At 39.5% G+C, this 27,644-nt stretch overlaps 2 protein-coding genes across 6 annotated transcripts; both read right to left on the reverse strand.

Annotated features, from left to right (window-relative positions):
- Nucleotides 1–656: 656 nt before the first annotated feature.
- Nucleotides 657–21,633, reverse strand: flvcr2a (FLVCR heme transporter 2a). Of its 5 annotated transcripts, XM_044167699.1 has the most exons (12): nucleotides 18,576–18,874; nucleotides 15,400–16,045; nucleotides 12,338–12,479; nucleotides 9,916–10,056; nucleotides 8,628–8,695; nucleotides 8,173–8,276; nucleotides 6,135–6,245; nucleotides 5,047–5,152; nucleotides 4,847–4,958; nucleotides 3,900–3,964; nucleotides 2,553–2,673; nucleotides 657–2,053 (listed from the first exon to the last, which is right to left on the reverse strand). In XM_044167699.1, the coding sequence occupies exons 2-11, from the start codon at nucleotides 16,000–16,002 to the stop codon at nucleotides 2,599–2,601; spliced, it is 1,527 nt and encodes a 508-aa protein (XP_044023634.1). In that variant the 5' UTR covers nucleotides 16,003–16,045; nucleotides 18,576–18,874; the 3' UTR covers nucleotides 657–2,053; nucleotides 2,553–2,598. The 5 variants fall into 5 exon arrangements, with proteins under 5 accessions (XP_044023634.1, XP_044023636.1, XP_044023633.1 ...); XM_044167701.1 differs by lacking the exons at nucleotides 15,400–16,045; nucleotides 18,576–18,874 and adding an exon at nucleotides 20,455–21,633; XM_044167698.1 differs by having other exon boundaries at nucleotides 15,400–18,875.
- Nucleotides 21,634–21,809: 176 nt separating this feature from the next.
- jdp2a (Jun dimerization protein 2a) lies at nucleotides 21,810–27,574 on the reverse strand. Its single transcript, XM_044167712.1, has 4 exons — nucleotides 27,358–27,574; nucleotides 25,157–25,374; nucleotides 23,701–23,805; nucleotides 21,810–23,575 (listed from the first exon to the last, which is right to left on the reverse strand). The coding sequence occupies exons 1-4, from the start codon at nucleotides 27,443–27,445 to the stop codon at nucleotides 23,390–23,392; spliced, it is 597 nt and encodes a 198-aa protein (XP_044023647.1). The 5' UTR covers nucleotides 27,446–27,574; the 3' UTR covers nucleotides 21,810–23,389.
- Between the last annotated feature and the right edge of the window lie 70 nt (nucleotides 27,575–27,644).

The raw sequence follows: 27,644 nt of genomic DNA on the forward strand, positions 1-27,644 counted from the left end.
CGCTGAGTGAAATGATTACAGAAATAATCCAGTGCAGATTTCTTTCAGAAGGCAGCAGGCCAACACTTCCTACACCTTCTTTATTTATGATTTACCAAAGAACTCAGATGACTATTCAGTATTAAAACTATGCTCCTCATTACAAAGTATCACAAACACGTATATCAGCTATTATTCTTGATGTTTGTTCTGTGAAAAGTTTGTACACCCTTTGAATTTATGCACAATTATTGTCCTATAAAACTTTAAAAAATTTAAATGGTTAGAGTTTTGATTTTTTCTACAAAAGCAATAAGCAAATGAAATGTATTTATGAACTCTAAATGAAAAATAAGTAGTGAGACATCTTGTTTCCAAGGGTGTACTTGTGCTTTTTGCATTTTTGATAAACATTTAATATTCTGTGCTGCTCAGATCTCATATTTGGGTTGAAGCAAGAGGGTTTTTTTCTGCTAATTCTGTTTTTTTTATTTTTGTTTTTTTTAGCTCTGTGGACTTTCTGTTTTAAGATGGATTCAAGTGCACAGTGTTATATGAGGTTTTTTAAGGTACAAAGAAAACATAATTCTCATGCTCTCATTATTTCTAAAGATTCATACAGTGACACTGTTATCCATTTAGCTAGGGAACAAAACAAACTCCATTGAGTCCTCTCATTCATGTTTTAATGTTTTTACTTGATTATTTATCTTATTACTTTAGTGACATAGAAAACACTACACACATCCAGTCTAGAAATATTTTAACTACAATAAGAATTCATTTATAGAATACAAAATGGAAAACAACTCAAGGGGTGTAGAAACGTCTTCACTGCACTGTGAAATGTCCTAAAAATGCCACTGAAAGAATAACTAATAGCTCTCAAAATCACATAACAATCATTAGAAAATAGGAAAAGACAACCAGCCACAACACATCAAGTAAAACATGTTAACGACAAACTGTACAAACACTGGTTACACAGCATGAACTACATTTCTCAGTAACACATTTACAAGAGTATTATACTTACAAACATTTTCTTGTGCAAAATGACAACTGCAGTAGTTCGATTTGCCTCATCCTCCTATCATGTTTTGTGCTGTGCTGACATTCTTAATGTTTCAGACGCTCTCGCGTGATGTTTCAGATATTTATTAGTTATTAATGTCTTGTAGAGATAAAACAAGGACAAAACTGACCTTCCAAAGTGTACTCAGATGCACAGCATCAATCATATTTATAATCAGCAGTATTCAGAAGTAACACTTCCATGTGATCCTGAATGGCAGGCAGAGAGGATATGAAGGCCTTGTTGAGCCACAAAACGACCCAGCTGCCATGACAGGAAAACGCGTTCCAGTTATTAGTCTGCAACATGCATCCTCTAAAAACAGAACACTCAAATAAATGCCCTCAGCAAAGTCCAGACTGAGAAAAGTTACACACTATATTGGTCCAATATTAGGAAACACTCACAGTTTAAATATTGCTCATTAGATGCATAGAACACTACATTAACACTAATCAGTGGGGGACGGTAAAATCCTAGGAAACAATTTAGTTAAAAGTTGAATTCACTTAAAGAGTGTAGTCACTAAAGTGGCAGTTGCATTGCACTGACAAGACATGTAAAATGCCTACATTGGATACAATTAATGTTTACGAAAGATAATTGTAAAAACCACTGAGGTTCTAAGTGCGTTCCCCTTGTGCATGATTGCCTTGTGCTTGCTTTGGGATGAGCTAAGTTGCACTTGGGATATTAGTTTGAATCTCTGGTAAGGCCAGAGTGTGGCGTCCATACAGTACATCATGTTGTACAGTGCATTAAATATACAGCAAGTCTGCTGGTTCTTACTCCAATCATAAAGCCTCACAGAGGGCTGTTCAGTATGATTCACTCTCCATGTGATCACTCTTCACAGCAGCTTTTTTCCCTCTGTGGCCATGTGTGCATGTTTATGTATGCTGACGTGTCAGTATTTCTGTTTGTCTGTTCTCCTTAAAACTTCCTCTCTTTCAGGATTTCAGGTGGAGAGACGCCTCCTTCTAGATCAGCTGCCACTTTCTGTAAAGGACGAGGACAGAAAACAATTACAGTCACAAGTGAGTAAAAGTAAAACAAATCTGAATGAAAAGACACAAATTGTCAATTCATCACAGCATTCAGAAAGACAACAGAACGTTAACATAGACCAAAATAGATTCTGTACATTACTTTAGTAATTACACATCTCAAAACTTCTCTTGCATCAAATCACTGTACTCCCCTCAGTTAGTACTTGTCAGTTAAATGATCTCTTTAAGCAAAAAAAAAAAAAAAAAAAAAAAAAAAAACATCCATATACAGTGACAACAACAAAAACACAACTGCTAGAAATCTGTTCTTCTTAAATATTAATTTAATCTTTATGAGTTTCATAGGAGGTTGAAACCCCAATTTGTAACAGTAGACAGAAATGTTTTAGTGGCATAGAAGATAAGGCTTGTTTACTGTCAAATGTGGGGGGTGGGGGGGGGTGGGGGTGGTTACTGGTGTTGATGCTTCAGAGAGTGTGTGCCCCTACCTTGGCAGGTGTGTGTTTTGGTTTTAGTGAGGTGGGAGGGGTTATGTCAAGACAACCGTTGCCAGGGGCTGCTGCAGTCTGTGGCCATGTAGTCCTGCACCGATGACATGGAGCCTGTAGGCTGGAACCATAGCTTAGGTGTCACACCTCTGAGGGGCCCAGAGGGACCACCTCATCCTCCACTGTGCCCTCCATACCACACCACCACCAGACTGCCCCCCACCAAACCCTCCACACCCAACTAATACTGCCTGCTACCTGCGCTCTAGCTCCAGTAGCCACACTGACACAGCCTTGAGTGAAGAGAATATGGTGTGCAGTCCAAAGTCATCTTGCAATAAACAGTGCTAAATATGATGTAACTTTTATTTCTTTGCCATTATTTATTTGGATACATCTTACATTTATTCACCTACAACAGCTAATTTCCAACAGTTGTGCCTGTGTTGTGCGTTAGTTATCTCACTGCTGGTCATCTCATTTCTAACATTGACACAGCACTGGCTCATTCATAAAACAAGGAAACTAGTGGTGGTCTATTCAGTGTATTTATGTATGTAAGTTCTGTTAGTGTGCAGGATTACCGGAGCTTTCCATTTTAGCTGCATTTGTGGTGTTAGAATTGGAATATTATGAAGAGAGAAAGGCAGCAAAAGAGGCCCCAAGCTTGTCTTAAACAAGGCAACAAGTGAGCAGCAGAAGACAAACAAAATAGCATTTATTGTTAAAAATTCAAAGGTGATTCTGGGCGGCCACTGAGTTTTGTTTTCTGTTTCATGAAAATTTTATATGTGATATGTTGCATACATGTGAACTATTGACCAAAGCAAAGATGCCTTTGTTTTTAATGATGTATATCCCAAAGTGACGAAATAAATTAAACCTGATTTTTATTTATTAATAGTAAATTGTGGTGTGTTCTTATCACATTATTAGAGTGATTTCATAAAACTGATTAAAACTTCATAAAACTGTTTGACAGCTGTCAACAGCACCCATATGAAAGTATAACAAAGCATGTCTTTGCAAAACTTAGAACAAAATTAGGTTTTTATAGCAAAAGATGGTAAACATGCAAGTTGGAGAGCTGTCAGACAAGGCAGAATTGTGCTTTCTGCAAACAGCATTTGAGAGTACAGGATGTTTTTTAGTGAGTTTAGAGAGAAAAGGTTCCACCAGTGCAGCAGTGCAACCCCTGCATTCACTCGCGTGTATGCCTGCAGCAGTGCACTGCAGGGAGGACAGTGCATCCAGCCCAGAGCCAGGGCGGCATGTAACACATTCCTCCTCCACAGGGATGGAAAGATCCCACCTCTGACTTCCTATAGCGCACACAGATGTACTTACACTCACTGTCTGGACCTCCGCCTGTAGGTTGGCCTTCTGTCGTCGGAGGTCAGACTTGATGAATCCTGTGATGAACACGGAGGAGAGGGGAAAAGATTAGCTTAAGGAAGTTATGGTCTTGGTGGACTTTCAGTTTAAAATTAGAGCTGGACGCTGTATCATGTTGGCAAGAAAAATAGCAAAATATGGAGGATTGTGTTCATTTATTAATCGACATAAAATCAAAAGCAATAGCACACCGGTGGTGACTCCCTTCTGTAATTCAATGTATTTTAGGTTGAAATAGTAAAACAGGGACAACACAGACAACTATTTAAAGTAAGTGCCTGGACAGTACTAACCATGCTGTATCTCAGTGTTACCGCCACAGTCCTGTCACAATTTCAGGATCTTTAAAACGCGTTTACTGCCCTCTTTCCATACAAAATGAAAAACAGGGGTTTCATGTCACAACCTGATGTCACTTGTGTAGTTTTGAAAGTGGTGATTTGCAGGTTTTATGTCACACAATATCAGAGAAATAAGTCGTTATGTGTTTTAATGCACACCCAATATATAGCATTAGGTAATGTTTAAAAGTTATGGAATTTTAATAGAAAAAGAGCATCACTTTTGAGATTAATAAACAGGTGTTTGATATAGAGCATTAACGAAAAAGATGAAGTCTTCATTTTCATTGAATTATGCCTTTAATAAATAGAGATTCTTCATTAAGCCACTAGGGGGCGACCATATCCTGTGAAAGATATGACGCATGTGCATGTGTAACTTTTAATTTAAACATGCCCTACCTCTAAAATACACGTGTTAAAGTTCCCTTTAATATCACGTGCATACGTGTTTACAGTTGCCGACATGAGTTCAATGTTCACTGTTGATTTGACAGTTGTTCTATCTTGTTACAGGAGAGGTATGCTAAAGGAACAGAGGAGAGGTTAATATCTTACCTGTCATTACTGCTCCTATTAGCAGAAAGATACTCAGGAAGATGTTTCCCGCTAAAGTGTCCCATGTATCAATAATTTTCCCTTGGGAGATGGTGAAAATGATTCCAAAGATCTGAAATGAGATTCAAAAAAATGTTTTTGTATTCTATCTTATATGTTTAGCCTTTGTCTTTGCAGTTAACCGTGCTAACGTTACAGACCTGAGCTGAACAGTTAAGCAGTCCAGATGAGGTTCCCTCTGATTCTGGATAGGTGAGCTCTACTGCAAACTCAAAGCCCAGAGGTAGATATCCTGTCATGAAGAAGCTGCACACACACAGACAGACAGACAGACAGACAGACAGACAGACAGACAGACAGACAGACAGACAGACAGACACCGAAGGTCAAATTAAAGGCTAAAAACAAAAGCGAGGTGATCTGCAGTAGTTTTCATCCCAACCAAGGAATAGAAAAACAGCTCCACAAATTTAAAAGTAGGGCAAGTATATATTTCTGTATGATACATCATGTCTGAGTTACAGGAATGAAAACCAGACAAATGAATTGCTATGGAAACCAGCTCTGGGCATAATAAGCTTACCACAAATAGCAATAATTGTAAGGACAAAGCCAGTGGACTGGGGAATCAGAGGAGCGTTAATTTAGCTTTGACAAAGTAGCACTAATGCCAGATGAAAGAAATATGAACTACATATAGTTTCATCAGAATGTTTTACGGCATTATTAGCAAACCTGACACCTGTGGACATCAATCATTCATCAGGCCACCATTTTTCAACGCCATTAACTGTAAGAGCTCCTAACCAGGACTTCTACTTTAGATTGACCAGATATTATTAGGTTTATAGCTTAAATGTCTATATCAGGGTTCCCAGTCTCACTTGAGTATCAAATGACATTAATGACATCACAATGATATTTGGTGAAATTTAAGGATTCGAGCTTGGCAGGTTGTGGGATGAGACATTCTTCAAATTGAAAATTTTTTAGTTGTGATCATCTTGTCAATTCAAAAAAATCCTGGTATGAATGGCCCTGCAGTGATCACGTCACTCTGAACTTTCACTAACCAAAACAGTGAGAAACTGCAGCTATTTCCACATATTTACTGGTCAAAATAAAATAAATAATACACAGTGTGCTGTCACATGTTGGCTAGTAACCTGACAATGTTACCTGCCACAGTTAATTTGAACCTACATTTTGCAGGCTGGCCGGTGTTATTGTAATTTCAAGCCTTGGCTGTGATGTCCTCTGCGGCCTTCACTCTGTAACTGTTACCTACCCTAAAACTCCAGCTGTGACAAACACCACCCACAGGTGACCCAGGTTGAGGGTGAAGGCGTAGACCAGCATCCCAGCAAGAGAGAGGAGATATACGACCAAGGTGGTTTGTCTGAGGAAAAAGAAGATGAATATTAATCATATAGTTTAGAAAGCGAGGTGACAATACGATCAACCGTCGTATGCATTTTACACACAGCACACTATTGTAACTCTAAAGACTCCAAATCATCTTAGAAATCCAATTTAATCTCTTTTACATTAATGTTTAAGAATCTGAATCTTGTGACAAGGCTCACATTTGCTACATGCCTGCCAAAGCTGATTGGAACAAAGAAATCCTCCAACATAATTTAACAAAAAGGTTTTCTGTACATACATGAGCAAACTTGTAAAAGCCATTTGGCTACTTAGGGGGAAAATATTTCCAGATATTCCTCCATCTTTATTATAAATTCTGATAATTCTATACTTCTTTCTTTATAAGCAAAGGCAACACCCCGACTTTAGTGTTAATTACAAAAAATATCTGTTTCCATAGATTTGGCAACACCTGTGAGGACTGGTGGTCATATGACGCACGCTATATACCATAAATCCTCACACCCAACCAGGACTAAAGTATCCTCAGTTTCTACCACTGCAAGAGATAAAAAAAAAACATAAAATCTTTGTTTCTTTTGTTTGGTTTCTTTTATAATAAATAATCTTAAGGAGTAAAACTTTAGTTTGTTTGTTTTTATATTTTGTGTCAGAGCAGGCATCTTTTTCCACACTTGCTAATGGAATTCCTCAGCATAAACAGTAGGCTTTTCCTGAGTCACTTGTCATAACGCAGGCCATCTGCACAAACAGGCTTACTCTGGTGAGGCTGTCTCTCGTACAACCACGCGTAAAATATTGCTGCAAAACATTTTTGTTAATATAACATAGTCCTTCGACACTCTCCCACATGGGACAATAGGAGAGTGAGGGTCAACAACTTAACTCTAGGCCTGACTGCTTTGACAGCGAAACATCCTAATGGCATGTAAGGAATCTGAGTTTTTTTTCCCGTCATAATAGTTTGCATGCCAGATCACTGAAACCAGTGTACCAAACATCTAACAGAAAACGGCTGAAAATAAGCGGTTACTTTGTGAGAATCAAAGACAAAAACGACAGCATCAATAATCAGATACCATTTTTTTAATTATTAGTATTTTCCTGTGTTTAATGTAGTGGCACAAGGCCTGAGATGCGACCTGTCAGTTCAGATAAGCAGAGAGGGACGTCAGATATAAAACTCAGTTCCGCTGGATTCCCATTCGTGCCCACTTTGAACAAAAGCTTTAATTCGCACAGACATCTCCCTGTGAATGGATGATTTAAAAGACATCCATGCAAGGAGCCCATGTTTTAAAGCACAGCTAACACTGCAGCAAACAAGACTGACTGCTGACCCTGAAGACTTCCTTTCAGACGTCATGGTGAGTTTCTGGTAACTCAGATTCACTTGAAGCACATGAAGCTAAAATATTTAATTTTTTGACATGCTAGCAGCGGATGGCAATGTCGGTCTGACTGTCTAACACTTTGGCCCAGACTGAAATATTTCAACAACTATTGGATGGATTGCTTTGAAATTTTGTACAGACTTTCATGGCCCCCAGAGGATGAATCCTAATGACTCTGGTGAACCTGTGACTTTTCCTCCAGTGCCACAATGAGACATTGACATTGTCATGAAATTTGGTACAGATGTCCATGTTCCCCACAATATCAGAAGGTCAAAGTTTTAATCAGTCCAATACATTTATGGTTTATGGTTAACAAAAACCTGTTAAACTAATGACATTCCCATCACCAATTTCAAATCCTTTTAATGTCCATGAGGCAGATGAAGGTCTACAGACTTATTTGTTTGAAGACTGTAGCAGCATGATTAGAGAGAACACTACAGGGAGAGTTTGGCTGAGTTTTGGTTTCTTCTCAACGCCTGGAAGTATTACTTAAGCTCAGTTTGGCATTGTTTTTGCCCTTTTATAGAAATATCTTACTTGTAGGTTTTGGTCTTGTCCAGCCAAATGCCACATATGAGGGACCCCACCATGCCAGCAACGACAATGGTCAGACCAATTCTCCCAGCATTCACCTCTTCACCCTGAGAGGAAAAACATTGACATTTCTAATTTTACAGACCGTACAAGTCATTTGTGACATTTTGCATCCTGTAGTTCTCTTGTCCTGGAAGCTCTGGACCATAACAATCAGAGTCCCAGACCCCAGTTATCTGTGTCAGGGTCATCTCCTTGGCAGCTTTATAGTTATCAGTATTAAAGGAAACCACACAAATGTCTACATGCTGGGCCTACTGACTCTGAGTATATGACAGGAAAGAATGATAGAGGTAAGGAAGGAAGGAAGAAACACAGAAAGTGAAATAAAAGCTCATCTGGTTGGAAATAAACATAAGCACATAATCATGTTTTAGAGCAGACACACTGGGACTCACAGGATAGTGTTCAATGATCATCCGATTCAACAGTGTGGAAACAGCGTAGAAGCAGCCAACATTGAGCCCTGGAGACAACAAACAGAAATCAGTGTCTGTCTATTCTGAGAAGACCTGTAGGGAAAGGAGAAGGTCCAGATGGGACCTCATGCTTCCCCTTAAAAACACTGCCGACTACTTCAGAAGTTTACACTGGAGCACATGTCATTCAGTACCTCTTGGTGCATTGTTCAGACATGTTAAGGATACACATTTACAGACACATTTTAATATGTTTCATACTGTGAATAATTAATATAGTTTTCATTAAATAGTGACCTTTGAGCAAAAAACGTGAAATCTCACAAGACCTTTAAATGATTACTACACATAGGCAGTGTACTGGAAGTCCATGTGTTTTGATGACACATGCTCATATCTGCACACCAGCTGATAAAGATGGTGAGTGTCCACAAATGTGACTGTGGCAGCTTCAACTGCAAACATCTATTTTGAGGCTTTTACATCTTTGTTACCTTTCACCTTAATATTGTAACAACATCCGATCCTGGATAGGTGATAAAGTAAGATGTTGGAGTACAGGATGACCTGCATGTCAAAATGATGTAATCAAGCGACATTATGACACAGCATCTAAAGACACAGATCTGACTCAGACTTCCTCCTCTGCTATCTTTATGATATCATTTTATGTAACCTTCCTATGAACCTACAGCAGGCTAAAATTAGTATTTTGCTATTTGGAGAATTAGAGAGTATTACAACCAACTAAAGCCATGTAAGTAACTGTGATGTAAGTGAATCAGCTGTGACTTGACCTTGTTGTAATGATAGTAATAGTAAATAATAGTAGTGCTGAAACTATCCACTTGTCGACTGACAGAAAAAACAATAGTTCTGATATTTGCTAGTTCTAGCTTCTTAAAGGTGAGGTTTTCTTGCTTTTCTCTGTTTAAGGTCATTGTGACTTAAATATTTATGTGTTTTGGATTGTTGGTGGGACAAAACAAGCAATTTAAAGGCACTGAGAACTTGTGATGAGTATTTTTAAAGTATTTTTGACATTATATAGCCTAGACGATTAAATGATTGAATAAACAGTAGATTAATCATTAGTGGCAGCCCTACATAAACATCAGTGGAGAATCGAGAGAATAGCCAAGTGGTTTAAGTTGTAAATACAAAAAACCCTAAGGGCCTGTTCCTCCAGACAAGGTGTCATTACACAAAAGTCCACCAGTCTATTTGTAGAAGTACAGACAGATTAAGGCAGCAGGAAGGGACCCACCATAGCTGACCACCAGGAGCATGAAGGGCTTGTTGCGCAGCAGCCTCACGATAGAAGCCATGTACGAGTACTCGTCGGGGGGGATGTTCCTGGCCTGAGCCTGGGCCTGGGTGGGAGGGATCTCTGGTCTCTCCTGAAACACTGGAAAAACAAACACACAATATTTCTTACTTGTGTGTCTAGGATTTACGACGTTTATAACCTGAGAGAGAAAACCAGTCCTTTCATTAAGCTTGTTGTGGCAGTGTTCTCATCTGTTCTCTGATCAGCCAGGAGGAGGTGTAACATTGGAAGCAAAATAGGTGTGTGTGTGTGTGTGTGTGTGTGTGTGTGTGTGTGTGTGTGTATCTGTGTGTGTCTGTGTGTGCTTGTACACAACAGCAAGGCAGGGTAGGACATTCCTCTAAAGATAAGATAATTCAGTCTCTAAAACGTTGGCACTATCTACGCTATGCTGTTCCAGCCAGCTAATTATCATCTGTGTGACACACCTGTGGTCAATAGGCCAACAGGATGAGCCAGTTGAACACTAATCATCATCATTGTTTTGTGTACTTTTTCTATTTCTACTTCCTGTCGTCTTATCTTAATTTTATTAGCTTTGTATTAATTCCTTGATTCTATAAACTAATGGAAAAATAAGAATAAGTTTTTTGCTGTTTTTGCAGGGACAGATAAACAGAATGGCATGGTCACTGGATAAACTATTGCCACATTCTACATACTAATTTGTAATACTTGTCCCTTGAATGGCTTCAATATCTGATCTGATATAATAAACACTAGCTTAGTAAGAAAATGTAAATGTTCAAAATAAATGTTTTTCTCTATTACTGCTTCTCTTCTTCTTTATTCTTCATCTCTCATGTTATAACATAACTGCAGTTGCATACTTAGGTCACATGATGACAACTGAGCAAGATATATCCTCCACAAAGACCATGAGATGCAATTCAAAACCCCAGAAATAGCTAGTAAGTGGACCTTGAGTTAATTTTTTTGTCAAACTATTTCTCTCTACTTTATTCACATATAAGTGGAGATATAATGTAGACTATCAAGCAGCTATTATTATAATTTACTTAGCAAAATCTGTCTCTCTAACCATTACATAGTAAGAATTTATTAATATGAACATGAAACCATGTCGTAGGGTTTGTGCAATAGCCATGTATGGTTGTGTATGAATGAAATAAAACTATTTCTTTTAATATTGTTTATGGTCTTTTGTAATGTTTTATTTCTGTGAATTGTATATAGTATTTATAGTTTCTGGAACTGCAGTACAGAGTCTGAGACACATTTGTCAAACATAACATTTTGCAGCTAATAAAGTAGTAAAACTGTTAAAGCAATACATGCAGTATCAATATAATAATGGTTATTATTGTAATAATGTTTTTTCCTGTTAACATAGTAATTATTACAATATGGAGTTTTATTATTTTGTCTATGGCATGTATACATTTCCAATCTCTCTGAATGCAGTAACAATACATACTGGATAGTTACCACATTTAATATTAAACGAGGCGGTATAAGCTGCTTAGAAAGATCATTTTTCTTCCTTATTTTTTTTTTCTTTCTTCTTTTCTATTTTTTTTTTCCCACATCTAATTCACCCAAATAGAATTCTGGAGTTAGGGTACAAAATGAAACTGTAAAAGCCCCTGCATACCCATAGTCCACCCAAACAGGTGTTTTCATTATGTTGCCAATGATCTAATTTCTGATTGTCAACCAAGGATCTGCCTCTGTGCCAGTTCACATTTCCCAGACGAAAATGTGACCTATGGCGAAGCTTCACCGTGTTCCTCTGACTGTCAGTGAGTTTTAGTCCTTCGTGGAGGTGAAAGGAGGATTAAACAGAGCTGAGGGGGAAGATGATTTCATAAAACACTTCCATGACTTCCTGAGTTCCTGCTGGTATTTCACATCGTGTCCGAACACATCTCATCAAAAGGTACAATTACAGCAATTACTGCAGCTGCTCTTCTAGTGGGCCGCGATGCTGTTGAGTTTTTGGTAGAGAGCACATCTCAGAGACTCAGCTTTCCAGCAGTGCTGCCTGAGGAGCCCACCAACCAGAAAAGAAGCTCTACCATATAAAAATGAATGAATTGTATGTCAAACAATAAACCCTGCAATGCCAACTAAAAAAGGTCAAATCCCATTGACATTACTATGAGGGACAAAGGAGGTGAGGTGAGGTAACAGCTTTGTCACAGTCCCTACCACTGGAAAGCACAAACTGTCAAGATGACGCTTTATACATTTTCACAACCATGGCTGTGGGAGTTATATGACATTAAAAGGGACTTGCAGTGGGCTATTATTGCATGTGTGAGCAAAGAGCCCTGACAGCTCTTGCCCACTCTATGAGCCTGTGGATGTGAATAGTCATCTTCCCTTGCAGACTTACCAATGACCACGAGGATAAAGATGAGGGTGGCCACTCCCGCGCTGATGTAGAACATGATTCTGATGTGGTACTCCAACTCATTTATATCATCCACATTAGGCACAAGGATGGGTGGGATCAGGAACCCAATGGCAATACCCATCTGTAGGTGAGAGGAACAAAATGAAAAAATGACTTTGCGCCTCTAGCTGAAGACTACACACACACATACACACAGAGTTGCACTCAGTACACATTATTAAAGGGGGAAAGCATCATTATAAAAGTGGGAAGCGGTTGAAATAAAGAATCAGAAAAGAAAAGAAAAAGCTTACAGAAAATGTAAATTCTATGGATTTTTTTAACTCTGCATTGAGAAAAAAATTGATGCAACAAAAGGGTCTTACCTATGTCTTAAATATGAAGCTGCAGCCAGGAGACGCTTAGCTTAGCATAAAGATTGTAAAACAGGGGGAAATAGCTAGCCTGGCTCTGTCCAAATGAAGTCCACCTATCAGCACCTCTAAAGATCACTAGTTAACAGGTTAAATCTTGTTTGTTTAATCCATACAAAAAGTACTGTTTTATGGGGGGTTATGTGCCGGACTATTTCTCGGCTAGGAGCAAGCAATCCAGTGGAGACCCCATGAATTTAATGCTTCCTTTAGAGGTGCTGGTAGGTGGATTTTGTTACTGTTGGACTAAGACAGGTTAGCTGTTTCCAGTCTTTATATTTGACAGACAGATATGAGAGTGGTATCACTCATCTCATCAACTCTCCACCAGAAAGCGAATAAGCATATTTTCCAAAATGTAAAACTATTGCTTTAAGAAGTACAAGTAATGCAAGGGGTCATATTTTGGGGAACATGTGCTCGACATGAAGATTTAATGTATCCAATCCTCAGGGTCCAGCAACAGTTCTAGTGGATCTGGGACAACTGGGGGGTACAAAATATAAAATATATAAGTAGTGCCCACACCCTCAGCTTCCTAAAGCCTCAAGAACATTCCAGAGGGGACGCCAGCCGACGTCCCTCCGCTCTGGGGGAAAGGTGAGAGAGATCTAACATGAGCTACTTGAACAATCCTTAACTTACCATGTGGTCGTTTTGTTAGAGAAAGCTTTCTAAGATATTGAAAGGAGCCTATAAAAGATCCCTACAACACAGTAACTGGACAATCATCTCTGTTTAATCACTGTCACATAACCGAAGCAAAGAAACGACATTGTATCCTTATTTTTTGTGTATTCTGGATAAGTAGCAAGTCTTGATAACTTGTCAAAAATGCAAAACAAGCTTATTCTCATCTGGTGCAAATCAAGAATGGCCTCTCTTTTGGCACATACATTTTTGATCTGTTTGATCTTCAAAGCATCGCAAGCCTTCATGGAAATCCTACCTACTTTTTGCTAATGTGAACTATTTCTAAACGTCCGAGGGGATATGAAAACCACTTCAGGCTGAAAACTTGGAAGCATCAGGTTTAGGGGCCAGAGCCAAAAGAATAAAGTCGTGGTGAGCAAGTAAACATCAACAACAATGTGTCCTTTTATCTTAAGCAGCAGGGAGCGGGACTTAAGCACAAAACAAGAACATGCGTGACAATGACCGGTATGCAGTGTTTGGTCTAACGCTGGTGAGAGATTGAAGAAAAAACAGTTAAGCTTCAGAGGTTAACGAACATCAGAAGGGTGAGACGTCTTTTGATGGTTTATGTTTACGTATAGTTTTAAGGTTGTGGTGCAATCACAAGGCATTTATATATAGCATATATAATACATAAGAACTGTAGAGTATCCATTGACTGTTTTTATTGGCTTGTACAAAAATAATTTAGAGATAAATTGAATTATGGAGCCAGATTCTTCCCTTTGAAAATGACTCAAGATTGCATCACTGCATCACTCTACTGCAAAACTGTGTTGGTCTTCTAAGGTGAAGGAGACATTAACCATGACATGCGACCACACAAACCCTCTCTACAGCATCCCTCATGAGCTTGCGATGGACACGGCATTCTCAGTGCAATCTCATAGTACAGTTAATTTACCCCACAAGCCTGGGAGCTTGTTTAGTAGCACATGGTTCAAGTGGTGGAAGTCACCCACCATCCCCCCACCCCCTGCAATTTCCCCTGGCTGGGAAGAGCAAACCACACAAACACACACACAAAAGGAAATCACTTTGAACAATTGGATTATTCCGGCATTTTTTTGTGAGACAGAGCCACAAACAACATCCTTCCAGTTTGGGAAGGTCTTTATCACACACCTGTTGCCTGTGTACACTGTGAGTGGAAGACTTTTTCATCATTTATGAGTTTGATTTGGCTGACATGGAAGATTAGCTCACTGCTATCACATTTTTCTAGCACTTTTCTTTCTGGTTTCTGCTCAAATTTAGCTTGTTTGTATAAGATGTCCTATTGACAGTGTTTTGAGTTCAAAATCAAAGAATATATATTTTAAAAATGGTAACACTAGGCTCTTACATTAAAAATAACCTAAAAGTAAACTATGAGCTAATATTTTCACAGCTGACGTAAAAAAAAAATCCACTTAACTCCTCAACTTCTCATATACCACATGTCATACCGTTAGCATGTGAGAAATCCTGAGGTAATTTCAACAGAATTGAAACTAACTATGTACATGCTTGGTTCTGCGAGTTAACATGCGTCGCTTCTCTAAGATCCTTTTCGCTGTCGGGAGCTGAAGCGGACACCAGCCGTACGTTTTCTCCACCGGCGAAGAGAGTGATTCACTTTGTTCAACCTGCTGACTCAAGAGGAAGGCTGGAGACAGAATTCACAGGAACAGACAGACTCAGTCACACATTCAAGAAGATGGCGCTGACATGACATAACATGTACCTGCCTGTTTTTAACACACTGCCACTCAGATGAAGTTAGATGATAGAGCTCTCTTTCACTCTTTCTCGCCAACCAACCAACACACACACACACACACACACACACACACACACGTAGAGTTCTCTTTACGCCAATATGAGAAGTTTGTAACACCATACACACACTGCTAAAGACATTTTGTGCCCAACAGGTAAACGGAGACAAACCTGGTTTCCCAGAACGCCAATGGAACAGGCGGTGGACACTTCCTGCTGCCCAAACCACAGGGACGCAAGTCTGGATGGGATGCCCAGGATATAAACAGTGGCCACCGAACACACAAACTGGCCAAAAAAGGTCATGGCAAACATGTTGGGGTGGGCCGTGCTCGTCTTGATCCATGCCCCAATGCAGTTGAAGGCTGAGCCCACCACCACAACGTCCCTCATGCCCCGGTTGTCGAGCACCCACGTGACGGGCAGGATGAGGGGGATGTAGGTGATGAAATAGATCATGGAGAGCCAGTCGATGGCCAGGGTGTCGATGTTGTAGAAGCGCATGAAGATGTTGCTGATGATGCCGTACTGCAGCCACATGAAGGCGTTGCTCATGGAGAAGGCGCTGAAGACGAATAGCATGACCCATCGCCGCTTGTACAACCTGGTCTCCATTAGCGGGAAGAGCCATGCTGTGTCCAGGACCGAAGGCTCCAAGGGGTCGCTGCTGTCTCCCAGAAGCAGGTGGTGGTTGTATTCTCCCAGATTGGTTCTCTCTTTTCTTGTTGGAGACCAATCATTGTCCATCCACTCGTGATCACCCTGAGAGCTCATGTTGCTCCCACTGAGGCGCTTCCCTTCTCCTTCAGGCTAACAGCTAGAGGGAAGAGCAAACATTTCTCCTAGTGTGTGCGCTCTCTTAACACTGTGGCAGTTTACCTGACTCGCCCCTCCCACCCAGCAGGTATTTCCTACATGCTGATCATAAATGAGCTCCCCTGCTGTGCCTAAAGTGGCGATTACTGCTTATTACTCCCTCTGATTTAGCAGAGGCGGATCTGGGTTGCAGTTTAAATATAATGGGCAGCGTTGGGAAGCTATGATACCAGCCAACTGTTACATACCTGACTGACTCTGGTATGTAATGGATTTCTTTTGTGAGTTTTACTTCTCATTTCAAACTCCTCCTTCCAGCTCATGTCAAAGCATCCATCTACCAATTGATAGCAGGCGCTGAGTGGGCAACTTGATTTTATTGCTAAAGTTAGGCACATGACACACACACATACTGTGTACAGAGGAGCAAAAGTCCATGGAGGGTGATGCTTAACAAAGACTGCAAATCCATCAGAAAACTGACAAACTGGAAAGAATGCCGCAAAGTACAGTTGCAGTCAGAAAGTAGGATCACAGTGACACTTCATTTTGTTATGTTGGCTGTGCTTGTGCACTCAAAAACACTGGGTTTTAAATGAAACAGAAATGTTGATTTCCAGCTTTAATTTGAGAGTATTTACATCCACATCAGATGATCAGAGTAGGAATTGTAGCCCTTTTTATACTGTCCTCCAATCTTAGGGGACAAAAGTAAGTAATTGCACACGTTAACAAAAACCTACATAGCATTATCAGCAAAATATCATTGCAGAACACTTTGTATGTTTCCAGGTGATGCCAGGCCTGTCATAATACTGATTAGGGCAATCAAGTGTTAGCCCAAGCTGCTCTGCTTTGCTTATTCAGCCCTTGAAAGAGAACACTATGGCCTCTGACCTTTGTCCATGTTAATGAAGATAACACATACAGCACTGAGTGATTGATGGAACATGACATGAGGAGATACTGACATGTATGACTGACACACAGCCTGTCGAGGTGCTGGAGAGCAGGGTTTGAAATAAGAATGTGTGGTGGTTCTGATACTAAATGATACTAAACCACAGTGGGGCTTGTCGTCACTCTTTTTACTCAGAGATGTATTTCTCAGTGGAGGGTTAGTACTGTGATGGGATTTAGGGCACACACAATCAGTCAAGATCAATTATTTTCAAATTTACAGTGTTCAAGGTTAACAAGAGTGATACATTTTATTCTGGGTCAAATGTATTCTATCATGCCGCATCATGAGTGTTCCTGAGCGCTCCAACATTTTCATTAGAGCTGTAACAATTAGTTGATTAACTGATTACTTGATCGACAGAAAATTAATATGCAACTATTTTGATAATTGATTAACAATTTCAAACCTTTTTAAAGAAAAAAATGTCAACAACTAACTGGTTCCAGCTTTTCAAATGCAAATATTTGACTTCTATGATAGTTTTGTACTGTTGGTGATACAAAACAAGGCATTTTATGACGTCACCTTTGAAACTTGTGATGGGCACTTTTTGCTATTTGGTAGATTAATCGATAATGAAAATAATAGTTTCACTGATATTCAAATGTATTATCTAGTTATTGATTATCCTTACTTTTATGTACCTCATTGTATAATTCATTTAATGAATTCTACATGAAAACAAAGTTGAGCTTTACCTTTATGCGTTTAGCTATCCAAAGCATAAAAGTGGACTTAGGCAATTGTAATGAAAATTGGGAATGTTACATTTTAAATGCTAACATTTCCATAATTGAACTTTTGGCTCTAATATATTTAGTTTGAAAAATGTAGGCATATTAGTAATAAATCATTTAATGGGCTTTAGTTTTCATTAAAAAAAACATCTCAGAGCACCACTGTGGCTTTTTTGCAGAGCCAAAAAGGTCTTTTAATCGTCATATTGAGGGATGCTGTATGTTTAGAAGTAAATGACCTGTGGCCCCAGTTTTCTCTCCTGTTGCTGTTGTGACCGTGTTTTTAGCAGCTTGAACAGACTGGAAATTTCCGACGGCAGTACTGTAGTGCCCTTGCTGTCTGCAGCCTGCAGCTACACCACCCCTGCCTCATGGAGCGAATCCATGAATGGAAGGAGTGAAGAGAAGAAAAGGAGAAGCAAAACCTCTCTCATGATATTAAAACTGCAACCCCAAATCATGATCACTATTCTCAGGCGTCTTTAAGGAAATCAAATCATGGTACGATATCAGTATTTTGATAGGTTATCTAGAGGAAGGCATAGTAGTTGCTTGGCCGAGATTGCTTTGTTGGCAACGCATTCGCCTTATTTCCATAAAAACAGCGCAATTAAACTCTTAACGACAACAGATAAACAGTTGCAGGCTCATAAAGCTCCACATCTAAAACACTTTCGGTATTCCGGCTACAAACTGCCTCACGGTCATTACGCTTCCTCAAAGTGACGAGACATGAACAATATACAAAACCATACAGCCTATTATTCTGAGAGGACATTTTCGCATAAAAACATACAAAAAAAATTCAAATAACCGTCAGTCTACCATACCTGGAGCACGACAGCCTTGATATACTTGGCTACTAGACTTCTCTAACTATGCATTGTACCAGCAGGCGAAGGCGAAACTGCACGTCACCTCCCATTTGGTTGCCACCCTCAAAGCAAATAACTTTCCTGAATAAGGAATATTTTGCCCAGATGGATCATACATCTTCAAAACTGTATTTGAAGTTAGCTTATGACAAATGACTATAACAGTTGCAGGCCTAACTAGTCTGTATGGCATCATTTTAGTGACGACACACAAGACAATATGCTATAGGCCTATCAGACGCCTAGAAAATATCAGTGTCAGTGGTGGAAAGTAACTACATTTACTCAAATACCTGAAGTACAATTTTGAGATACTTTCACCTCTTATACTTCATTTCAGAGGGAAATATTGTACTTTTTATTTGACTATATTTAGCCTCTGATAGTTAGGCTAGATAGCTTTCATATTACAATTTACACAAAAACATGTATAAAATGCAATGTTTTGTTGAAGATTAAACCAGTGGTTCTCAACCTTTTTAGCTTGTGACTCATTACAGAAAATGTATGTGTGCATTTGGGGTCCATTTTCAGAAGTCTATGAGTTGTTAGCAGTTCCACCAAAGAGAGATTTCCTGTCTAAACTTCTCAGATGGTTTCACTGAAATAAAATGAGGACTTGTAATGGAACATTTTTACATTTTTGTATCGCTATTTGTATTTAAGTAAAGGATCTGAGTACTTCTTCCAACACTGAAGAGTGTTTGCTTGTAAGCTGAACATGAAGACAATGCTTCAACAAATCCACTCCTAATGTGCCAACAAATAAGAAAAATCCATGGACCCTGATAAGCTTTTACAAGGTAAGCAGGGGCTGTTAATATGCAGATAAGCTTTAACATGTCAACACACACACACACACAGACACACATAAGCAGCTGTCTGCCTCTCCTACCTAAGGCTACACAGGCAATAAAACGTATCTGTTCACGCTAAATTTGTACAAACTGCAAAGGATTTCTAGGATGTTTTATATCTCAAACATCCTGTGTGTTTAGTCACACTTCACATGATTGCAAACACATTTGTTCAGTAAACATTTGAAGGGTGACACAAACACACTCAGATTCCTCAGAAGTCAAAATAAATATGGTGGCTGGCTAGAGTTGAATATCAGAGGTCACTAAGGATTGTGGACAGTAATTAGTATTACTCATGTAATGGGTAGCCCACCACTGAGTAGTCCAGGATCATTATCAGAATGTTTGCTGTCTCTATTTGCTTGGTTTTGGTAGACTAGCCTGAACTAAAATATTTCTTCCTAAAGTAAAATACAAGGGCCTCCAGGGCGGTTTTTCATGAACCCCATTGGTAACAGTGCAAACTGAGGAATTTCATAAATATCTTTTCCTCAGGTGAGAAGCACAAATGATTGTCCTGATCAGGCTAAGGCAAGGCAGGATTGCCATCTGGGCATTTGGTTTTTGGTCTTTGATTATTTGTTATTATTTGTTTGAGAATTTGCAGCAATAATGTACTACAACATCAACAAAGGCAGGTCCTGTATTATTATTTAAACTTGTAGAAGGCCCTCTATCTGGAAATCTATAAATCATTTGTATATCAGTTGATACTGCTCTAATATTTTTCTAGCATAGTAGTACTGGTTGGTTTCTGGGTGCCTGGACATGGGTGGAGGGAGCTGCCGTCCAACAGCAAATACCTGCCCGCGGCCGCTAAGAGGTTAATCCAGCCATGGGTTTAGGTCTACTTCAGGCTGCTAATGTAATTACACCTGGCACTGAAATAATTTCTCTAGGGTTTTTCGGGACACAAATCGAACAGAGTATAGAGGTCTATTCCAGTGACTCTTTCCTTGAGGGCATCAACTCACCTGATTCCCAAAAACTCCAATGGAGCAGGCGGTGGAAACCTCATCCGCGCCGAACCAGACCGACGCCAGGCGGGAGGGCATCCCGAGGATGAAGACCTGGGCAAGGGAACTTGCAAACTGTCCGAGCATGGTCACCCCGAACAGGTTGGGTTTGGCACTGGCCACCTTGATCCATGTCCCGGCGCAGTTGAGCGCGGTGGCCAGCAGCGCTGTGACCCGCAGCCCTTTCTTATCCAGCAGCCAGGTGACCGGGAAGATGAAGGGGATGTAGGTGAGCATGTAGATCATGGACAGCCAGTCTACAGCGAACGCTTCCACGCTGTAGAACTTCATCATTATGTTGCTGATGATCCCGTACTGGATCCATTGGTACGCGTTGCTCAGGGAGTATAAACTGAACAGGAGCACAATCACCCAACGCTTCTTGTATAAACGTGTAGTGGCCGCAGAGCCGCTGTCACCGTTTGGGATGCTGCCGCATTCAATTTGGTCCGCGGCATCTGGACCTTTCGCTCCCAAATGTGGACCATTACCCTCCGTGTCCTGAGCGCTCCTGTCCGGTGAGGCCCGCGGATTATCTCTCATTTTCTGCTTCAATTAAAACGAGCGCACTTGGAAGATAGAAGAGAAAAGACTGGAAGTCTTCCAGTACAGTAGTAGCAATAATCTACTTAAAAAAAATTTAAAACCAGAAAAAAAAGATCACTTTCGGTCCATGTGACAATCAAAAACAATTCAGTTATCAGGAATATTGGTTTCTTTTGCCGTTACAAAAGGACTGAGATGACTTCAGATTTATATGCAGGCTTCATTCCAAAGGACTGACCTGCTGTCCAGAAGTTCATTTAGGCTAATACTTGAGCTGTCTGAGAAATCTCCTTTATTGCAGACACTATATGAGCTGACACGACTTGTACTCCACCCAGCTGCTGAGATAAGAAGTGACAGTGACTGTTACGAGTGAGCTATATGTCCAGAAGAACACCCACCAGTCGGGCACAGACAAGACATACCACAGCCTACTTAGGATACTTACTCTGCCAGAAGTTTAGTTTAGTTTCTTTTGCATCAGTCATCGCCTTGTTAATCTGCGAGTTAAATCCCCCCTGGCAAGAACAATGAGCGCCTTGTTAACACTATTAGTTAGTAGACCTACAAGCTGAGAACTTTATATTTTTTCATGTTAGATTAAATGTGGATTAAATGTCAAGCTCAACAAAAATGTGATTACATTACACTGTTGGTCCCCTTTGATTTGAAAAAAAATACTAAATACAAAAGGAAAGGCTTGTTACACGTTAAGTGAGGGGAATAAGGTTAAACATAAAAATTATTTTACTTCATGAGACATACAGTCCATTTTAGCAGCTTTTCCACTGTTTTTATTAATTAATTTGTGAGGAATTACCCACTGCTGAAACAAAGCTTTCCCTCTGCAGGATCACTTGTGATCCATGGAACAGTTTAAAGGTATAAAAATATAACAAATGTGTGGAAATCAATGTAAAATGAGGTGCACAGTGACACAGTTGTCAGGTTGTGCTGCTACTGACCACCAGATGGCGCCATTTATCAGAAATCTTACCAAAAACATAATAGCCTACATGACTGATATGTTTGCAATTTTGTAGGACTCAAAAAAATTCCAGTAAAAAAACAAACTAAACATTTATTTCTTATGGAAATACAAAATGGGATTTTGTGATAGCTTATATGCTTATATAACATCATATACAAAAGTATAAAAACATTAAACATAATTGGTAGTAACACTGGATAAAATAAAGGACAATGTAAACAGTCCATACATATATATATATATATATATATATATATATATATATATATATATATATATATATATATATATATATATATGTGCATACATGACGCCTGCGCCAAAACATAAGAACTAAGGGGGAAAAAAGGATCCACCGCTCTGCCACTGTATGAAAGAACAAAAATGACCAGAAGGTTGTTATGCAGTAAAAATGCTTCTGACAGTGTGTGTGGGTGTAAGTATTGCTTCAGAAAAATAAGGAATTTACTATTATTTTCACTGAATGAGCAAATTAAAGGGGAAAAAAACACCACATATCATCAGTATGTGGTTAATGCATTCCAGTAGTTATTTTCCTAAATGTATCTATTAAGTCTACCCATTGCCCCCAACTGCCTTCTTCTAGTTGTAGTTCAGTTAAAATTCCTGATTCCCAGAGTGCATTTTAACAAAGGCAAGACAGTCCAAGTCATTTTAGGCATATGGACCGAGAGGTAATGCAACCCCTCATTAAAGTAAGATATCTATTTGTAGCCTGACTACACATAGAGCCATTAATCTTTGAGGTTATCACTTCTGCCTCACATGGAAACAGTAATTGAAATGCTGCTGAAATAACAGTTATATGTAACTTGGCGATATATTCACATCTATACAGCTGTTTAATCAAATATAGCTCAGTTTTAGTTTAGATTATTTTTTTAAATTGTCGATCAACAAATAAAAATCATTCATTTGTAAATCACCAAATGAATTACTGAAATTACTGAGCTGACGTTTTCGATAGTGGGATGCAACCAAACTCTATTCTAGTTGCTGGGAATATGATGAAACGATGCTATGTCCGCTAATGGCATCGCTAAAAACAGATGTAAGGTAATTTGCCAATAGCTTTGTTTAACTTCATACTGATAGTGGCTGGAGCTTTGGTGACCAAAATGACAAATACATGGGAAAGCAAGAGAGAGAAAGAAGCTTGATTTAACTGCCAAAACAGTGTCCAATCTTATTGGATCCACATTTTGTGGAGTGACGCTCCGTGACTTAAGGTAGGAGGACTTGGCTGGTTCTCCTCCATGGCCGGGACCCAAAGCTAAGTGCTGCTAGTTGGCTGCTTCTTCTCAACTGTAGAAACTGTAGAAAGCCGTCGCACTTTCACTTGACATCCAGCTGCTGCAGCAGGGGGTTCACCTCGCTCTCCGGGGTTTTGACACTATCTGTCCTGACAATACACGTGGGGCGATGGCGGTTAAGCATGAGGATCAGTTGCTGTCGTTCGAGCTTCAGCTCCTCAATCTGGGCTTTAAGGTCAGAGTTTAACATCTCTAGTCTCTCTGATTCCTGTGAGGATGTAGGGAGGAGGAAGTAATAAGAGGGGGAGAAGACAGAGATAAAGCAGGATTACAACAGATAACTTGATAGATAGTTTGAAATAATGACAAAGTGATTACCAAGGTATACCTCACCTTTTGTAGATAATCTGTCCTCTCTTTCTTTTTGTTTCGACATCGAGCTGCAGCCACTTTGTTTTTCTCTCGCCTTCGTTTCCTCCTCTCTTCCTCTTCATCTCTCTAAACAGGTAAAATGGTTTGAGGTTAAGTTGTGATAGACTTGCTGTACACTAAAAAATATGATCTTACCTTCTTTATATTACATTGTCATTTGACTATAATAGCAGTGTGCTTTGGCCATGACTCCTCCTCTATCATTATCAATAAGGAAAAAGCAAATACTGAACTAAATAAATAACTGCCTATTTGCCTACATTTTTTATTTCTTTATTAACTTTGCATGCATGTTGAGCTGTCTCAGTCACAGTGTGCATGAAAGCACAAAAACTAAGTGACTAAGTAAGTTTATCCTTGTCCTGCGACAATTTTTGTTGCAACGCACTACTTACTTTAAATATGTTTAATTGATTAGACGTGAATTTAATGAAGCCAGCGTCATGGCTATCCACATGGTAAACAACTACCAACATAAGAAAAACATCAGTGTGTTAACTATTAGTATGAAAGCATTTCATTAAAGGAGTGACACAGTAACTTTAACAAGACATAACTGAGCCTATGCTTAGCCTTGTTTGCAATGTTTACCTATACATGCTAATGACACATTTTTCATATTACCATATTACAATTTCTACTTTTAACCATATCAGAAATACACATCAACCCTTATAACATAAAGAAACCCAACTCTGATGGTTAAATGGTATCTCCTACATGAATTTGTAAAATAAAACAAGAAGTGAACTCACATCTACAGCAAGGAATTCTCAACATAGATGCACCAAGCCTTAAGACGGCACACCTCATGCATAATGCTACCGTAGTAGAGAATTACACATAAATAAGTTATTATTTCCATTAGTCATTTCATATCTAACCATTTTACCCTGCCTTTGTGAAGACTCACTAAGTGAAATCCAAACCAAATGATCATCTGTCCTGCTATCACTACGGCTGAGCTACCAAAGCTAACAAAAGTCACAGCTAACAGTCTAATAGCTCAGTAGAGCTGAAGATCCATCTGGTTGTATAATTCCTGTAATCCTGATCATATTTTTTCCTTGACATCCATGGTGGAAAGACTCCAGCAGTATATTTAACAACAGTAACATGTCCCATTATGTCCACTAGGTGGACCTGTTGATTAAGATTAAGTTGACACAATGTCATAATTGCAAAGGTGCTTTCACTTCAAGCAAACCTGTTTATGATATATTAGGCCCATTTTACATACAGATAGAATCTGTATGAAAAATGTGAAACACTGTATTTGGATTGTTGCATGTGTTCTTTACACTGTGGCTAAATCCCATAAAAAGAACACATACATGTACTAAGTAAAAACTCAAAATTTACTGTTTACATTTACATGATCTAGTAATGGTTACAAGCTACTCAGTGTTTCCTGTACCTCTGTTTTGATCACTAGGGGCCTCTTCCCCAGACTGTCCAGGAAGTGCAGAGGTGACAGCATTGTACCGAACTCCTGGAAGTCACCAAACTTGAGCTTGTCAGTCAGCGTGGTGGCTGAGATCCCAGCCAGTGGGCCCAGGCTGGGCAGGGAGCCTGCTGTCACAGAGGGATCTGGGATTTGTCCTGGCATCGTGTCAGACTCGGTCGTGACCACAGCTAGGGGCAGAAGAAGAAAATGGGAGACATACTTAGACGGCAACTAAACCAGATCAATGAAAAACACATAAACTCTGTCTGCTCTGCTTGTTATAGTACATACTGAAGCGTACTTTTTAAAAACAAAACATTTTACATGAACAAATTAGAGGCAAATAGATATGTTAGTGCTTTATTTGACCTCCAGTCTGTTACAGGGCTTCAAGAAGGCATTTGCCTGAGGTGCTCTGCTCCTTTCTAGCGGTCAGACTTGCCTTACTGTGATGAATTGCTGGTCTGTTATAGGAGTCGGATGCTGAGGCTGCTCTCATTAGGCTATTTTATTATTTTGCTTCTTTTTCTGGAATGAATATACAACCATTTACAAAGATCTGGGCAAGAATTTACCTGATTTAATCCCCAGAGGCCAAAAGAGAGAAGAACAACAGTGTACAGAGCAGACTCAGACAAATTCCCCTTTATTTCAAGGAGAGCTAAAGCCAGCCATTGCAGAGAAATACCCATACATCGTGGCTTCCTCCTTATGAGACTTAATGTCAGGGGAGCAGAATGCGGCGGCCAAAATTCAGCAAAATGTGGTCAAGGTTGAACCCAAATTTAACTTGTTTTGTTTCGTTTAGCCAAGTGAAAAATTAAAGATGACACTGTTTACTTATGTTTTGTGCTGAAAAGATTTTCCTTATGTTTTGTAGTCTACCACTGGCAAATGCCTCAATTTGAAAATGCTGAACATGAACATTTAAATATATCCAAAGACAATGAGAGAGGAGTGTGTGAGCAAAGCCAGCCAAAGACACAGGAAATTACTACAACAGCTCAGCGGATTTCCAAGCTACATGATGCAGCCAAAAACTACTCTCTGGTCAGTTACCTTTAGCCCACACTGCAGGAGTAAACAGGCAATAATGCATCTAGCAAACAGTTATGCAGACAACTTACATGCGACATGAGAAGTGCACAAGGGAATAACTTCCCCAAACTACAGATCAAAAAGACAAAGTGGAACTCTGCTGACCATGTTTTGGCACATGATGGCCATAGGCAAGATAAGTCAAGGTGCAAAATGTAAGGTAAAATGGAGCTAATGTGTAACTACACGCCTTAAAAATTTGATATGAAAATTTTGCAAAAACACAAACCAAAGCAAAACACAAAACCACCTTAACACCATGGTTCTTCAACATTTTCATAAAAAGGACTCCCAAGTACACAATGTGGACCAATGAGTGCCATTTGATTATAGTATGGTCCACAGGGAGGTATGATTGAAACTGCTATTAAACATTCTCTTATAGGCTAATGGTAACTTCATTATACCCCTGAAGGTCCAAGAAGCCAATTAACTTAACTACTGATTAGACTGTATTAGAACTCTGCACTTTTACAGGAGAAAGCCCCAGGTTAGTTTATGAATATGAGTTTTCAGTAACTAAGGAATATGTGTGTAGTCATCCTAAGTCGACTACATTTGTGTTGCAGCATACATACTGAAGCCATTGGTCAACTTGAAAGCGGAAGTTTTTCTTCAGTGCGGCATTTATCTTACGTAACTTTGTCTTCCCATCAGAGAGCTGCAGTGATAAAATGTTACAGCTTTTCGCTCAGAACGGATTTCGCTAGAGATAAACCACATTTCATTTTAAGAACCGATGCACAACACCAATGTAAAGAATAGACATCACTAAATAGGAACATTTTGTTCTGAATTGTGCACGCCGTGCATCCATGTAAGAGGAGCATGCAAACAAAAGAAAATGAGCTTTCTGCAGCATGCTCCATAAGATGTCAGGTCTACTTTGAACACCAAAACCACGTCAAACTCAGAGAATGCAGTGAATCGCACGTTATAACCGAACACATCACAGACCTGCCGCTGCCTGTTCAATAACTATGCTCGTTATGACCTATGCGTGGCGCGCCAATAACCTATTTAGTATGTAAAAAATGATTCAGCCCTCGACTTACTAAGTTTTGAATACTGACCTGACTTTGATCCCAGGTGCAACAAATGTCCTTTCTTCTGGTCAGCCGAGGGTCGAGAGTAGATTTTAAAAAGTGGAAATCGTTGCATCAGCCCGATTTTAAACGTGATCCCAATCTGGGAGGATTTGGGAATGCGGAACTTAGGCTATGCCAGGCAAACGTAAGCAGGGATGTAAAAAAGTACATCGTGGGGGCAGAAGTGGGGAAGTCGCACCGCTCCTCCCATAAAGAAACACTGAGGCTGCAGACTGCAACGACAGAATGTGGCTCAGATGGAGGCCTGCACT

Source organism: Siniperca chuatsi, linkage group LG15 (assembly GCF_020085105.1).
Source record: "Siniperca chuatsi isolate FFG_IHB_CAS linkage group LG15, ASM2008510v1, whole genome shotgun sequence".
Lineage (NCBI taxonomy): Eukaryota > Metazoa > Chordata > Actinopteri > Centrarchiformes > Sinipercidae > Siniperca > Siniperca chuatsi.

What these genes read in the sequence shown, in the direction of transcription:
- flvcr2a (XM_044167698.1), bottom strand. Translation starts at nt 16,002, where the DNA reads ATGAGCTCTCAGGGTGATCACGAGTGGATGGACAATGATTGGTCTCCA. An exon ending in GCTCCTGGTGGTCAGCTATG is followed by an intron (nt 8,696 to 9,915) that starts GTGGGTCCCTTC and finishes TGTTGTCTCCAG; the next exon opens with GGCTCAATGTTGGCTGCTTC. An exon ending in CGGAGGTCCAGACAGTGAGT is followed by an intron (nt 2,674 to 3,899) that starts GTAAGTACATCT and finishes CTATGGTTCCAG; the next exon opens with CCTACAGGCTCCATGTCATC.
- jdp2a (XM_044167712.1), bottom strand. Translation starts at nt 27,445, where the DNA reads ATGCAACGATTTCCACTTTTTAAAATCTACTCTCGACCCTCGGCTGAC. An exon ending in GCACCTGGGATCAAAGTCAG is followed by an intron (nt 25,375 to 27,357) that starts GTCAGTATTCAA and finishes TTCTGCCCCTAG; the next exon opens with CTGTGGTCACGACCGAGTCT. An exon ending in GGACAGATTATCTACAAAAG is followed by an intron (nt 23,576 to 23,700) that starts GTGAGGTATACC and finishes ACATCCTCACAG; the next exon opens with GAATCAGAGAGACTAGAGAT.